Source organism: Suillus paluster (assembly GCF_016628075.1).
Source record: "Suillus paluster strain FC165 chromosome Unknown EDB91scaffold_3, whole genome shotgun sequence".
NCBI lineage: Eukaryota > Fungi > Basidiomycota > Agaricomycetes > Boletales > Suillaceae > Suillus > Suillus paluster.
Window position 1 is genome coordinate 470,545 of NW_024537563.1, and position 12,953 is coordinate 483,497.

Genomic DNA, 12,953 nt, shown 5'->3' on the forward strand with positions numbered 1-12,953 from the left:
CAGTCATGATAGCTGTATCCCAACCCACATCACTGCATTTTGACAATCCACCTGCACTAGCGAGCTTAAATGAGATTGCTCTAGACGAGGCCCTCGACGCATTAGACCCCTTGCGGCATCTTAGGACTGGTACCAGCGACTTCAATCGAAATGATGAAGATACTGCTGTCGTGCCTTCGCAGCCACGGTCTATCCTCGGCGAGACGATCCGATTGTCGTTTCCTGTGGACTCCCCGCTTGTGTCAATATCACTCAAAGTTGATGCATCTCATGGCTGCGGTGGCATTGCTTGGCCGGCTGGTGAGGTGTGTTCCTTTGTTCTGGATGCTAGAACAAGGCGTTTGATGCAATGCAGGTCCTGTCAAATTACATCGCATTTCGAGGCATCGGATATCTTAAAGACAAGAACATCGTCGAACTCGGGAGTGGGACAGGACTGGTCGGTCTTGTAGCAGGCGCACTCGGTGGTACAGCCTGGATCACTGATCAAGCGTTCGTGCCTGCACGTCTTATTACTTCAGTTGTCTCAGTGAAGAAATAATTCTTTCAGCCCATTGCTGGATATCATGCGCCAAAATGTGGCGTTGAACAACCTGCAGTCCTGTGTCTCGGTATGCGAACTCAATTGGTGATTTTGACTTGCCTAGGACGCTGCGCAAATTGACCTTCTGCCAGGGGGGAGACACTGCCCTCGGAGATACCTCATCCTGAACTGATACTGGCAGCAGATTGTGTTTACTTTGAGCCCGCTTTCCCTCTTTTGGTCCAGACCTTATCAGATATGGCGGTCAGTGGCAGTACAGAAATCTTGCTCTGTTACAAAAAAAGACGTAAGGTGAGCATTAGATCAATTAATTTGATGAGGTGTTCATCATAGCACTGGCCTATACTAGGCGGACAAACGGTTCTTTACAATGTTAAAGAAAAAATTCACCTGGGAAGAGGTACGAGATCCGCATTGGCTTCTTGACTCAGATAAGAGATTGATCACAAGTGTTTGCAAGGTGGAGGACGACCCAAATCGCGAAATCTACGGCCGCGAAGCCATCTCGCTCCTAAGTTTAAGAAAGCGGTCATGAGGCTTGTCAAGTGACCGAATCACCACTCTTCTGGACTGGAGTAATTTCAATATCCCGTTACTTCTCAAGAGATGGGTGCGGGGAGTACCCCGATGGTGCATGCTTCCATAGTGCAGCGTTGCGTAACTGAGATGTGATCGTTTATCCGAAGCAGTTCTAGGTGTTGTTCTAGGGCTAAAATGAAATAAAGGCTGTCAACATACTGTATACGTATGTACCATATGATACAATCGGGTATGCAACTGGTGTCCGAAGAACTTCTATGCACCTGGGTCGACTATGGTGGTGGTGGAATAGTCTTGACCTTGGAGAGTCATATCATATGTCAGTAAGCTTCTGTGTTAACTACATCGACGCCTGACCTGCAACCCATGGATTCCTTCAATTTCTTGTTTCAGTACTCGTGTCACAAGTCGATGTTGGTTCAAGGTTGAAAGGCCTTTAAATGCCTCACTTGCTATTTGAATGGCATAAAAGTCGCCGCAGCCTCCTGAGATTTTTTAAGCATCAATCAGGTCAGATCGTGGGCTATGCGTGAGCAGCAAAAGAGTCCTACCTGAAATGTCCTGCACGGCAAGCTCAGTTGGCGAAAACTTGTCGGTCAATTTATTAAATATCAACTTTTCTCCCTCAGAAAGGTTTGCTGGCGGAGTCAGATGGGGCTTGGTTGAAAACCTCCGAAGGGCTCGTGACGCGGCCAGTCCCCTCCTTAAGGTTAACATGGTGGTGGTGTGAACGGAAGTGAAGGGATCATAATGTGGCTGTGCAAAATGTTCAGGTGAGTACCACGCAACATAGAATATTGCATTGACCAGTCCAAGCGTTGGGCTTTAGGGAACCTATGCAGCTGAGCTTCGTAAACGCTTTGCTGCGCCCAACGGCTCATCTTGGTTTACGAGCTTGCCGCACATTTTCGACTGTGTCATATCCTCTAGTCAACTTCTCCAGAAGAACAGTGCCTAGGTCATGCATTGCTTCTGAAGTTACCAGTACACCTCTCCGGTTCTCATCACTCTACCGAAGATGTTATTCAGTCGCCGCGCAGCGAAAGCCAACCGTCCTTCATTCTCTTGAGCCCCGATTCTTCTCTGCGAACGCGTTTCATGCTGCTGCACAGACATCACAATTACCCGTGCTTGCTCCGCCCGCAGTTGGGGGCTGGCTCTTGTTCTCATCACTGATGGTTTTTGCGGTGATAGTGGTGGGAGGAGTAACGCGCCTCACCGAATCAGGTTTGAGCATCACAGAATGGAAGCCCACCACGGGCATCATTCCACCTATGAATGTGGAGGACTGGAACGCTGAATTTGAGAAGTATAAGGCTACCCCTGAATTTAAACTGTGAGTATCCTCTTTATCCTTTTTCCTTGGGTCATCATCGTAATCGCACTACAGCCTCAACCATTCTATCACCCTCGATGAATTCAAGAACATTTTCTACATGGAATGGGGTCACCGTGTACTAGGGCGTCTTATTGGCATCACATTCGTGGTCCCTCTGGTTTACTTTGGTCTACGGAAGAAGCTCACTACATCGATGCCTGTTCAATTGACGGGCATGGCACTGCTCATCGGTGTACAGGGTTTCCTTGGATGGTATATGGTGAAATCAGGCCTGGAAGACTCCATCATGGATACGCCGGGCGCAGTACCGCGCGTCTCTCAGTACAGGTTGGCCGCTCATCTTGGCACAGCTATAGTGCTGTACGCAGGGATGCTTGGAACAGGGCTAGCAGTGATAAAAGATTGGAAATACGCTAACGGCGGCCCGTGGAGCGGGTCGAGCACTATGAATTGGCGGGACGTGCTTTCAAATCCCGTTGTGAAGAGGTTCTCTCGGCTATCCAAAGGGCTAACTGCACTAGTCTTCCTGACTGCTTTATCAGGTTCGCTCATTTCATTTCTCATTTGAGTATGATTAAAGTCTTCGCAGGCGCGTTCGTGGCTGGGCTAGATGCTGGTCTCCTATACAACGAATTTCCGCTTATGGGGGGTCGACTTGCACCTCCCCTGGACGAGTTGTTCTCATCCGCCTACGCAAAGAATGCCGATGGATCTGATGTCTGGTGGCGAAATATCTTGGAGAATCCCACTACTGTTCAGTTCGATCATCGAGTTCTCGTACGTTTCGTTCATTTCTATATTGTATCCCTCTAAACGTTCGATCACAGGCGATGACTACGTATCTCAGCACTTGTCTGCTCTTCGCTTACAGTCGGCGACCCGCCATCCGTGCGCTTCTACCACCATTAGCTCGCACATCCATTACGGCAGCCTTTGCCATGGCAAATGTTCAGGTTCTTCTGGGTCTCGCAACATTATTATACCTTGTCCCTGTACCCATTGCAGCGGCTCATCAGGCGGGAAGCATTGTTCTCATGAGCATGATGGTGCACTTACTAGTCTCGTTGCGCAGGCCAGGTTTAGCTGCACAGATGTGGAGGAAAGCTGGGATGCAGGCAAAGAGCTCTGGCATGTAAGACATGCTGAACCAGACATTTTAGAACAGCACATCACCACTCGCTTATCATTATTCGTATTGCATCTGAACCAAACCATGACTTCCGTCCATCTCATTGACAGTGTTGGATCTTCGAACCTCAGCTTTTGTGATTGATCAATAGAAAAGTGACTGATATTATGTCTATCCTGACATTTGTACATCCTCGTCAGCAGCGGGTGCTGATGCTGCATCGGGTACGGGTGCGGGTGCTTCCTCCTTCTTTTCCATACTCTGAAGGTATACTTCTACTTTCTCACCCTCCAAGATACGGAAGCTGCCTGGTGGCGAAATGGGCTTTTCATGGCGACCCTCGGGTCCGATGATGCCTACTGACGTGTTATTCACGTTAAGCTCCTTGTCCTGTTGGAGGGTCTCGCGGAGGGCATGGAGACCATGTCGAATGAGGTCCTCAAGATTACCTGTAATGATGTAAATGATATGAAGACGGTGTGAGATTGATTTTGGCACATACAATCTGCGAAACTTTCGTAGTGCTTCTCCAGGTAGGTTTTTGCGCTCTGACTGCGAGCGCCGATCGACATGGCGTAATACTCATACGAATTTCCTGATGGCGAGAACTCGAAAAGATGGGGTCCTGATTGATCTTGACCAATCACGAGGAAACCAACACCGTACGGTCTGCGACCATACTCTTGTGTGTTCACCTGTGCCTCTGGAAACAACAAAATGAGCGGCACCTAAACACAAGCCTCTCGAGCACGTACTATCAGCGATCGAAGAAACGAGGCGATTCACTGGCATAGGTCTGTTAAACATCATACGTTCTCCCATTGCTTGCTGTCGCATGAAGTTGCTGCAGTCAAGTCAGTATCCATTCGTTACACTGTGAAAGCCAAGAAGCACCTGAGTACTCGTGCATCTGAGGTAAGACCAGCGATAGCGATGCCAACGTGGTCATCTATGCGGAACATCTTTTGCTGGTATGAAGCGAGTTCGCCTGTGGAACGCTGCGTGGACCCCTTATGAACAGTCGTCGTGGGGCAATTAGTGTCCACTGACCTTAAGAGCAAGGAGAATAGCATGCGTCTTTGATCGCAAGCCCACTGCCGCCGATCCCTGCTTCACGGCTTCTAGTGCATACTCAACTTGGTGAAGACGACCTTGTGGCGAGAAGACTGTGTTATCAGAGTCGTATGTGTTCCGAAACTAGGGAATCTTTTAACAATAAGATCCCGGTGAGTATAGGCCATGCACGTACCATGATGGGGGTAGACGAAGTGAACTGATATTGGGTGCTTTACGCGGTCGTTTGTAGGTGACGCGTTCAAGGTCAAGCGTCGGATATCGGATGTCACGTTCCATATCGGGATTCACATTGTGGTTAGGGTTTATTTCCATCGTAGCAAAATCCAGAAAGTCAGGCTAATGGACACTCTGGCGGTACCTCTGTCACTTGCCTTCTTCCCAACGTTCCTCCCGCCCCTCCTGCCCCCGGTGTCTTTTTGCCCGCCCTCTCCGCCTAACGCACGCGACGCCGCACACCCCAGTGACACATTAGCCTCAACGCTGTCAGCCACAACCACCGTGACCACCACCACGATCACGACCTTCTACTGTCAACAAACAGCCTGCTTCATGGACGTCGGGACTCCATTCCCAGCTCTGTTATGGCTGGTGTTCTTAGCACATAACATGTGTGCGCAGCGAGGGACCATCACGATCGAGGGTTCAACGCTCAGCATTAACTGCTCACACACTCGTACCTTGCACGATTTGACGGCAAGTCCATGAAATAAACGGCTATTCGACTCTGCTGTAAAATCGACCTAGAAAGGACCGATCTCAAGCAGCGTGCGGATGGATCAGCTTATTGAGCTAGGCATGACCGACGGACTGATTCAGATGAGGACTTAGGCGAGGTATGTTGATGAGACTCGTCGCAGGGTTTTCTCAACAGAAATTTCAACAGGGACTTACCCGAGCCATTGGCTTGCCTGCATTGCCATTGAGATCGCTCTGACAGATGGTGAGGGGTATTGCCATTCCACAGACGAGGCAGTCAATAACAAGTCCGATCATTGTCATCCGTAGTGACTCGTAAGGACTCCGGTAATATGCCATGTATCTCAGTATTTTAGATTTCCTCTATTCCAAGATCTCCATTGCTCAAGCGGCAGTGAAATTCGTTCAGAAGCAAGCACGTTGAATAACTCGTCGAGAAACTACTAGTAAATCATGCATCGTGCCATCAACCATACTGCACCGATGCGAAAGCAGGAACACGACTCACTGTAGTTCACCGTCGCGACATGCCACTCACAACGACGGATTCGCACATACCCAGATCTCCTACCACGCCAGTGAGTCATATTGGTTAAATCAAGGACGCAAACTACTTATACTCACTTCGTTATCACTTGAGACCGCCACGCATATATGCTTAGGGCAGCAGTTGACCCAGGCGCAATATACGGCACATTTATCATCGTCACTGCGGATGTCAAAGGGCATGGCAGATATTGACGCTGTCAAAGCAGCAATGACGGCGAGCACGAAGGAGCGACGCATTGTTTGTAAGGATGTGATGTGGGATCAGAGAACGGTAGGAAAACGGATTGCTTTTAGGTGCTAATTCCTGAATATTCAGATTGTTCTGGCAGAACTTCACGGCGATGTAGGAAGAACTTATCTTACGGTAAACATAATTGATCCTTCCTCGCATGTTCCTAAGATCTTCCTTAATTCATGAACGGTTATACAGACGGTCCGACCGTGACTTAGTTCTGTCGCTTGAAACACTTTATGTGATCCCGCGTCACTGGAACTTGGCACGGCCAAATCCCCCGTCGCGTATACTAATACCATGTCGGTTGATTTGCAGTGGTGCGTATGTCGCATGTGATCAACGCGTTAAAAGTGCTGATTAATCGATTTTGTGAACCGCGTCGTTGGAACTGGGCACGGGTAGATTCCCCCATCACGCGATAATCGAAGCTCTACAGCCGGCACACCACGAAATTGAAACTACCCCAGTTGCGCCATAGATGGATGGAAGTTGAGTGTCATTCTGAATCTTATCACCTCGAATATTATCATCAATCTCAATGCCTATCTTTCACGCCTAGATACTCTCGAGGACATCGAAGCTAGCAAGTCTGTTGAATCCGACTTCTCCCCTATCACTCGCATCGAGTCATGAGCTACTCCCAGGGCCATAAATCTCGAGTGCCGTTTCTGGATCTGGAACTTTCGTAATTCGACCAAGATTTTGTACCATCTAATGGGGTCGTGATAAACCCTAGCGGCTCAGTGCAGACCAAAAATGCATCCTGAGGCCCAGTAAGCAGCGCCTATGACAGAAAGAGTCGTGATGTCATAAAGGACTTCTATGATCAAGCTTATAACGAGACTACAACACTGCGCCGTAAGTAGTCCAGTCATATCCTATGTATTCAGATGTTTGAGAAATCCTCTATTCCAAGATCAGGCAGATATCAGCGGCGGGCGGGCAAAAAAGACACCGGGGGCGGGAGGGGCGGGAGGAACGTTGGGAAGAAGGCAAGAGGACAAGTCTCGCCCGCCAAACTGTGATCTCGCCTGCGTGATCCAGGCGGGATTACAGTTTGGCGGGCGAGAGAACCACAGCTGACATGATTAAACAGGTACCCCCAGAGTGTCCGTTTCCTGGACGTTCTCGCAAGATCAAACCCACAGCACCATGGTCCGTGATCAAAGATGCAAAGTACTAAATACTCTTACTTAGAAGTGTCCGAACAAACCGTTTTACATGGTCGAGATATAGGAAGATTAAAGCTCAGCCATTTCCACCCCCGTCCGCGCCCACCCCCCGCACAGCTGCTTTGCGACTCTTGCTTCTGCGCATGCGGGTCAAGTGTCGTGCTAAACGAACGCTTTGATCTCGCGGAGGTGTGAAACCAAGGAAGCTCTTTGTAGCCGCATCCGGGGAATGTGGGCTGTCAGGAGAACGAACATCAGAGACGACTGCTTCTTGAGGAATATCGTATCGTTGCATGCCAGCGTCTGCATATGCGATGGGCATGGGTGCTTCATACGCTGTAATCCCTAGCTCCCGACAGTAATGTTGAACTGCAGCGTGGAAGGCGGTCCTGCGCGCATTCCGGAGGCTCCAGTCTCTGTAGGAAGTCGTCAACAAAACATTGCTCAACCCCTCTTCTCTGCTGAACTTACTGCCACGTTCTGAACGAGATAAACATAATTAACTTCCGTTTTTCTGCTGTATGACAAACAAACGTACGAGTTGTGTGAGATGCCAATAGTACACTCCAGATAGCGTTGGTAACTGATGTTTTGCAACACGACTGATGTAGTCGGCTGGAACCACCTGTTCTCCTCAGTGGAAAGCCATGTGTTCAGCCTTTGCTCAAGCGCGTCCAGCTTTTCTTGTGGCGTGCGCCAAGTAACTTGGATTGTACAAGACTCCGCCATTTTCTGCCAGTGGGATCAGTACAACGCATTAAGAGAATGTGCAAGAGGCTCATACGTCACTGCGGCGGACGTTCGTGCTGCAGCCGTTGTCAGATATTATATTGTGGACAAGAAGGCTCGGATACGTACATGAACTTCGTGAAGAGCTGACTGTTGAAGTAATATGTTTCAGTACCGTCTGATCGAGTAAATACCGTCTGGTAAAGAAAGTATGAGGAGGACCAAGGATCCCTGGAAACCCACATACCGCAAACAAGCCCATCTTCTTAACAACTAGGTTCTCATCTGAAGATTCCAATACAACGTTAGGAATGCCCAGCTAGCGACTCAATAGCTTACTATCTATGAAGCATCGGTCACCAGTGTCAAAGGGACTATGAACGAGGGGGTCATCCTGATACTCAAGCGCATACAGCCACGGGACTCACTGAGTTACAAACAAGAACATGATGGCATCGAATACGTTGCTCGCGGAGTTCTTGAAGATGAAGCTGACTGCAAGACCGAGGGAATATACACTCGTCAAGGACTGCGTCACATTGACACCGAAAATGCTCAACGAGATGAAAAACAAGATGACGAGAGCGAAGAGTAGCAAAATTTGATCGAGAGTTTTGAGCGCAGCGCTAACATCATGCATGCTGCGCGACAGAAATCGACGTTCCTTGTACACGCGAAGCAACTCCGACTTGATCTCAGGCCGCGATATGTCACCGTTGTTGTCCTTGTCGAAAACGCGGAAAGCTTCCTTGGCCTCATCCCGCGTAGCGAATGCGGGGTAGAAGTCTGAGGGCACGAGGTAGGTACGTCGGCGATCTCTAAAAGTCCTGTATATCGCCCTGGCAAGACGCTGGCGTCCAAGTCGTCATTAGCGTCAATATTGTGCACGCATAGTGCTGATTCGAATGCTCCCACCTTTGCTTCGTGTGCTGAGCCCACGCTGAAGACCAGCGCTTCAAGCTCATCATCGGCGCCCTTGATATTACGGGCATCATGCAGTACAGCAGTCTTGAATGCCTTCGCTGCTTGAACGACTATAGTTGGGTCATCATTATGCGGGTAAACAGAACGCTGGCCAGCAGGGGTAGGTGGGTATTTGTGAGTCGTATGCTTATCGACCGGGGAGTGAGTAGCTGGTGTGGTGGCAACAGAACCAACTGGTTCTGGCGTGGTACCATAGGACTCGAGGTCTTCTGACGCTATAAAGGTGGCCGTGTTGCGCTGCCTATGTTTCCCCTTTCCCTTCCTCTTCTTCGCCTTTGCTGCCCCATCCTCCATATCCGCATCGTCATTTTCGCTTGGCACGGAGCTCTCCGAGCGCAGCCTGCTGCTGAGGAGATTGAAATGTTCCTTTTCGCTGAATGGCATAAGCCCAGAGAGGGTCGCAAACATCGGGGTGTGGTTGGACTTGTGACGGGATGATGATTTGGGCTTGTAGTTGCGAAGCTTTTCTATCACTTGAAGGGCTTTCCTGACTTCGTCCAGACGTTCCTTATACGCAGTCCTGTGGAATGCGAATGCTGGGGACCGTGAGCCTTGTGATTTCGACATGAATCAGATGACCTCACCAACAGCATGGGAGAGCATCCTTTGAATGCATATCACTAGTGTAAAAAAGAACAGGAATTCAATTACTTGGGCAACCTGATGGAGAGCGGTGAGCGTCGGAGGATGAGGAAAAATTGAATGATGCTCACACGATCCGTGTACGAAGCATAACTCTGGACTCCGGACGAGTCGTGCAGCGCGAAGATATTCTGGAACAGGATGGTCCAGCTGAGCCAGGCGCTCGCGGCATAGAATAGAGGTTTGATAGTATCCTTGATCGAGGCATACAACTCGAGCTTCGTTTTGACGCTTTCTGAGACGTGACCCCATGTGACAGCAATTACCACACGTATGATAGCAGGTACGATGTCAATGATCATTGCGAGAGCCCAAGAAATGACGACGTTCGCTGCTGCCCAGAAGAGCCATGCCTCGATATTGATGTCCACATAGTGCCTGTAGTCCGTTGGGTGCGGCTTGTACCAGAAGAAATGGACAAGGAGTGCGGGAGTCGCCAGGACCGCCGCCAGGAAAGTGGACCCAATGAGTGAGGAGAAGAGTAGAGTAACCAGTCTGTGATGTTCTCGTTGGTCGAAGATGGGATACGTCTGAGGCTCTGTAAACCTACCTGATAATGCCCCAGCTACGTGGCTTGATTTTTACACCCATTTTCTTCTCGAACTTAGCTTCCTCATTGTCGAGATCCTCGTCCCCGCTCCAATCGAATTCATCTTCCTCATCTTCATCTTCTGAAGATTGACGTGAGTCTGATTTAGGAAAGCCGTTAAAGTAACTTCCAGTAGCGGGTGGTGAATTTACATCCTCGTGGTAATGGACAGATGGCTTTTGAGTCCCTGTTTGGGTACCAGCGCCGGCCTCTGATGGATGAGAGTTCCCACTTTCCTGTCTGCTTTTTTGTCGCCAATCGACATCCTTTTCGTAGCTGCTCATCAGATTGGCCTGGGAACGGTATGCAATCGATTCTTGTGATGGATAACGGTCCAGCACCAGCTGGGAGGTGCTTGTGCTTTGATCAGGTGGGTAAAGGGACGAAGGCGTGGAATTCACGAGATGGTTCTCCTCGCTATTGTCGTCAGAAGTAAAGAGAGGGTCGTGCGGCGCAAATGAAGGTGGAGGATGGAGTCTATCCCTCATCGTGTTATATGTATGTATCGGCTTCTTCACGTCACAGGGCAGTCGGCTGCAATTACCGACAGATATATACGTCTTCTCAGCCGTGCACTGATAGGAATCAGTTGATCAGCTCCTCGACTAGAGACTTTGGGAGCAAAAGGTGAGTGCAATGTGACGGGGAGTTACGAGTGCTTATTGGCCTATCAGAAGCTTATAGGGCATGGATATGAGTTGCTCCACCTTCTTCGGGAAGCGAACAGAATCAGTAATGGCCAGCTGGGGCGCCTAGCTTGTGTGGAGTAGACTCAGCAGAGGTAATCTGGTCTGTGCGATTTTCCGTTGTCATGCACAATATTGTGTGATATTCAAATTGGGCAGTCTCAGACAGGGGCTCTTCTAGTCTTGAGTACTACTTGCACCACACACCGTCCTGTCCAACATGTCCGCACCTACAGAAATCCCTACAGATCCCGAGTCTATCAAGAAGCTCGAGAAGAAAATCTCGACAGAGGCCAAAGCTGAGGAAAAGAAGTTGCAGTCAGCCTTCACGACCATGCACCAGCAGGAGAGATCAGAAGCCAAGGCTTCCAAGGCAAGGCTTTTAATCCCGTGGATTCTATTTACTCTTCTGACATATCAAGTATTCTTTAGTCCGTAGAGAAAGCAGAGAAAGCATGTCAAGAAGTTAGAGAAGCAGGAGCTGGAGACCGTTAAATCGCTCCATTCCGCTACCCACAAACATGATCAAGCTGTTGCTGGCCTTCACCTTACACAGGCGGACCTTCAGGTGTGTATATCACCTCCACTCTCGGACCTTTTCTTCACGCTCAAATCTCCTAGACCCAACAACGGCAGTTAGATAAGCTCAAGCGAAACGTCACGACTGTGCGACAACAGGTCGACCAGGTCACCAAGGATAAACACGATCATGATGTAGGTGAACTACATTCACAACATGCACAAATCATTTATCGTTTGCAGCGTGAACGTAGCGACAGACTATCTCAGCTTCACTCAAGCCCGCCTCCCAAGGCTGGCGGTCTTAACGCGAGCACTTCAGGGGCCTCCGCTGGTATAAGTCAGGAAAGGTCGTCGTGAAGTAGTACGACGTTGACGGACAGAAAATTCTTTTATTTATATCAACCCCGATTTCTCCACCACATACTGTCACAAGAATAGTGATACATAAATGCGAGAGTCTGTCAGCCTTAGGTATATAGCCCCACCACTGCAATAATAACATCAGGCCTGTCCTGATACATCGTGCACGACCTGTACCAAGGTCCAGCTCACATAGTGATACATCGCCCTCGATGCCCTATGAAATCCCTGTGATATCTGAGAAGGCCAGAAGGAGACCAGAATCAGTTCTCGATTTCATCCGGCGGAGAGCCATCAATATATACATCAGTAGCTATGTCATCATCGTCATCGCCGTCATAGTCGCCTAGAAGAAGTTGAGATGCTACTATTTTTGGAACGTCGATCCACAGTGGTTAGCCGCATCGCCAACCTTAGGCACGCCTGTCGTTCTGCATAGGCGAGAGCTCCCTCCTGATGATAGGCCGAACAACTGCAGCTCCTCGTTCTTTCCACCAGCGTGACTGCCACCAGAAAAACTCGATCACTCTCCGCATTTCTTCAAGAAGCAACAACAAGACTTCCGCTGACCAGCATGCTGCGCGCGCTCGCGCTTTGCACCACTCAATGTGTAGGCCTGAATGATAGTGTGAGTTAGAGAAAACAAAACAAAATGTTAGCACACAGTCTTGAAGGCCAGCATCGTCGTTGTGCAAGGCACCAGATGCCTTCCAGATCCATGAGATATCTCGTGTGCCTTCTGACTGACCGGGAGCGATATCACCCAATGGACGCATGTCCGTGACATGCAGTACACGTAAACTCTCCTCCCAAGCCACAAACCAATAATGAGTCAACGACATTTTTGAATAAGGTCCTGAGCATATTATAAAACATTTTGTTACTTGTATAAGGATGGGTGAAAGTGTTTGAGTTGTTGGCGGTTCGGACGAGCGGAAGATCCAAAAGCGTCCCGAGATGACCTCATCTCGTCGGGGCACAGCCACTTTGATAACAGACTCATATGCAGATTGCAGTATGCAACTCCCATAAATATAATTAAGCAACTACGGCCTGCACATGTACTAGCAAATAGTGTACATATTTATGTAGGTATCAGCCAGATTACAAGCAAGCAAGTAAACCACTATGCCCGCATGCAAAGACAGCGTGACACTGAT

The 12,953-nt window shown here is 49.2% G+C and overlaps 8 protein-coding genes across 8 annotated transcripts; 4 read left to right on the forward strand and 4 right to left on the reverse strand.

The window, feature by feature from the left end:
• Window positions 1-5: 5 nt before the first annotated feature.
• On the forward strand, window positions 6-1,079 carry EDB91DRAFT_1044206 (putative methyltransferase-domain-containing protein; the record flags this gene model as incomplete). Its single annotated transcript, XM_041313108.1, has 6 exons — window positions 6-305; window positions 356-492; window positions 551-628; window positions 676-835; window positions 894-944; window positions 1,005-1,079. 6 exons carry the CDS (start codon window positions 6-8, stop codon window positions 1,077-1,079), a joined length of 801 nt encoding a protein of 266 aa, XP_041183012.1.
• A 341-nt stretch (window positions 1,080-1,420) lies between these two features.
• EDB91DRAFT_1043215 (bola-like protein) lies at window positions 1,421-1,801 on the reverse strand (the record flags this gene model as incomplete). Its single annotated transcript, XM_041313049.1, has 2 exons — window positions 1,421-1,569; window positions 1,636-1,801. 2 exons carry the CDS (start codon window positions 1,799-1,801, stop codon window positions 1,421-1,423), a joined length of 315 nt encoding a protein of 104 aa, XP_041183013.1.
• Window positions 1,802-1,820: 19 nt separating this feature from the next.
• Window positions 1,821-3,663, forward strand: EDB91DRAFT_1215024 (electron transfer protein 1). The gene is made up of 4 exons (XM_041320809.1): window positions 1,821-2,420; window positions 2,475-2,965; window positions 3,013-3,200; window positions 3,251-3,663. Exons 1-4 carry the CDS (start codon window positions 1,921-1,923, stop codon window positions 3,557-3,559), a joined length of 1,488 nt encoding a protein of 495 aa, XP_041183014.1. The 5' UTR covers window positions 1,821-1,920; the 3' UTR covers window positions 3,560-3,663.
• On the reverse strand, window positions 3,664-4,939 carry EDB91DRAFT_1194371 (nucleophile aminohydrolase). Its single transcript, XM_041320567.1, has 6 exons — window positions 4,802-4,939; window positions 4,603-4,749; window positions 4,447-4,550; window positions 4,308-4,396; window positions 4,055-4,255; window positions 3,664-4,001 (listed from the first exon to the last, which is right to left on the reverse strand). The coding sequence occupies exons 1-6, from the start codon at window positions 4,802-4,804 to the stop codon at window positions 3,724-3,726; spliced, it is 822 nt and encodes a 273-aa protein (XP_041183015.1). The 5' UTR covers window positions 4,805-4,939; the 3' UTR covers window positions 3,664-3,723.
• Window positions 4,940-4,958: 19 nt separating this feature from the next.
• EDB91DRAFT_1099303 (uncharacterized protein) lies at window positions 4,959-5,873 on the forward strand. The gene is made up of 4 exons (XM_041317126.1): window positions 4,959-5,322; window positions 5,374-5,462; window positions 5,513-5,569; window positions 5,635-5,873. Exons 1-2 carry the CDS (start codon window positions 5,179-5,181, stop codon window positions 5,455-5,457), a joined length of 228 nt encoding a protein of 75 aa, XP_041183016.1. The 5' UTR covers window positions 4,959-5,178; the 3' UTR covers window positions 5,458-5,462; window positions 5,513-5,569; window positions 5,635-5,873.
• Window positions 5,874-7,274: 1,401 nt separating this feature from the next.
• EDB91DRAFT_411973 (Mechanosensitive ion channel-domain-containing protein) lies at window positions 7,275-10,922 on the reverse strand. Its single transcript, XM_041327176.1, has 12 exons — window positions 10,187-10,922; window positions 9,708-10,131; window positions 9,579-9,654; window positions 8,926-9,530; window positions 8,439-8,860; window positions 8,350-8,384; window positions 8,258-8,295; window positions 8,140-8,207; window positions 8,066-8,087; window positions 7,820-8,013; window positions 7,753-7,761; window positions 7,275-7,697 (listed from the first exon to the last, which is right to left on the reverse strand). Exons 1-12 carry the CDS (start codon window positions 10,711-10,713, stop codon window positions 7,358-7,360), a joined length of 2,760 nt encoding a protein of 919 aa, XP_041183017.1. The 5' UTR covers window positions 10,714-10,922; the 3' UTR covers window positions 7,275-7,357.
• Window positions 10,923-11,131: 209 nt separating this feature from the next.
• EDB91DRAFT_1044124 (uncharacterized protein) lies at window positions 11,132-11,790 on the forward strand (the record flags this gene model as incomplete). Its single annotated transcript, XM_041313105.1, has 4 exons — window positions 11,132-11,301; window positions 11,362-11,479; window positions 11,533-11,625; window positions 11,674-11,790. 4 exons carry the CDS (start codon window positions 11,132-11,134, stop codon window positions 11,788-11,790), a joined length of 498 nt encoding a protein of 165 aa, XP_041183018.1.
• A 259-nt stretch (window positions 11,791-12,049) lies between these two features.
• On the reverse strand, window positions 12,050-12,715 carry EDB91DRAFT_412177 (uncharacterized protein). The gene is made up of 2 exons (XM_041327177.1): window positions 12,458-12,715; window positions 12,050-12,409 (listed from the first exon to the last, which is right to left on the reverse strand). The coding sequence occupies exons 1-2, from the start codon at window positions 12,633-12,635 to the stop codon at window positions 12,207-12,209; spliced, it is 381 nt and encodes a 126-aa protein (XP_041183019.1). The 5' UTR covers window positions 12,636-12,715; the 3' UTR covers window positions 12,050-12,206.
• Between the last annotated feature and the right edge of the window lie 238 nt (window positions 12,716-12,953).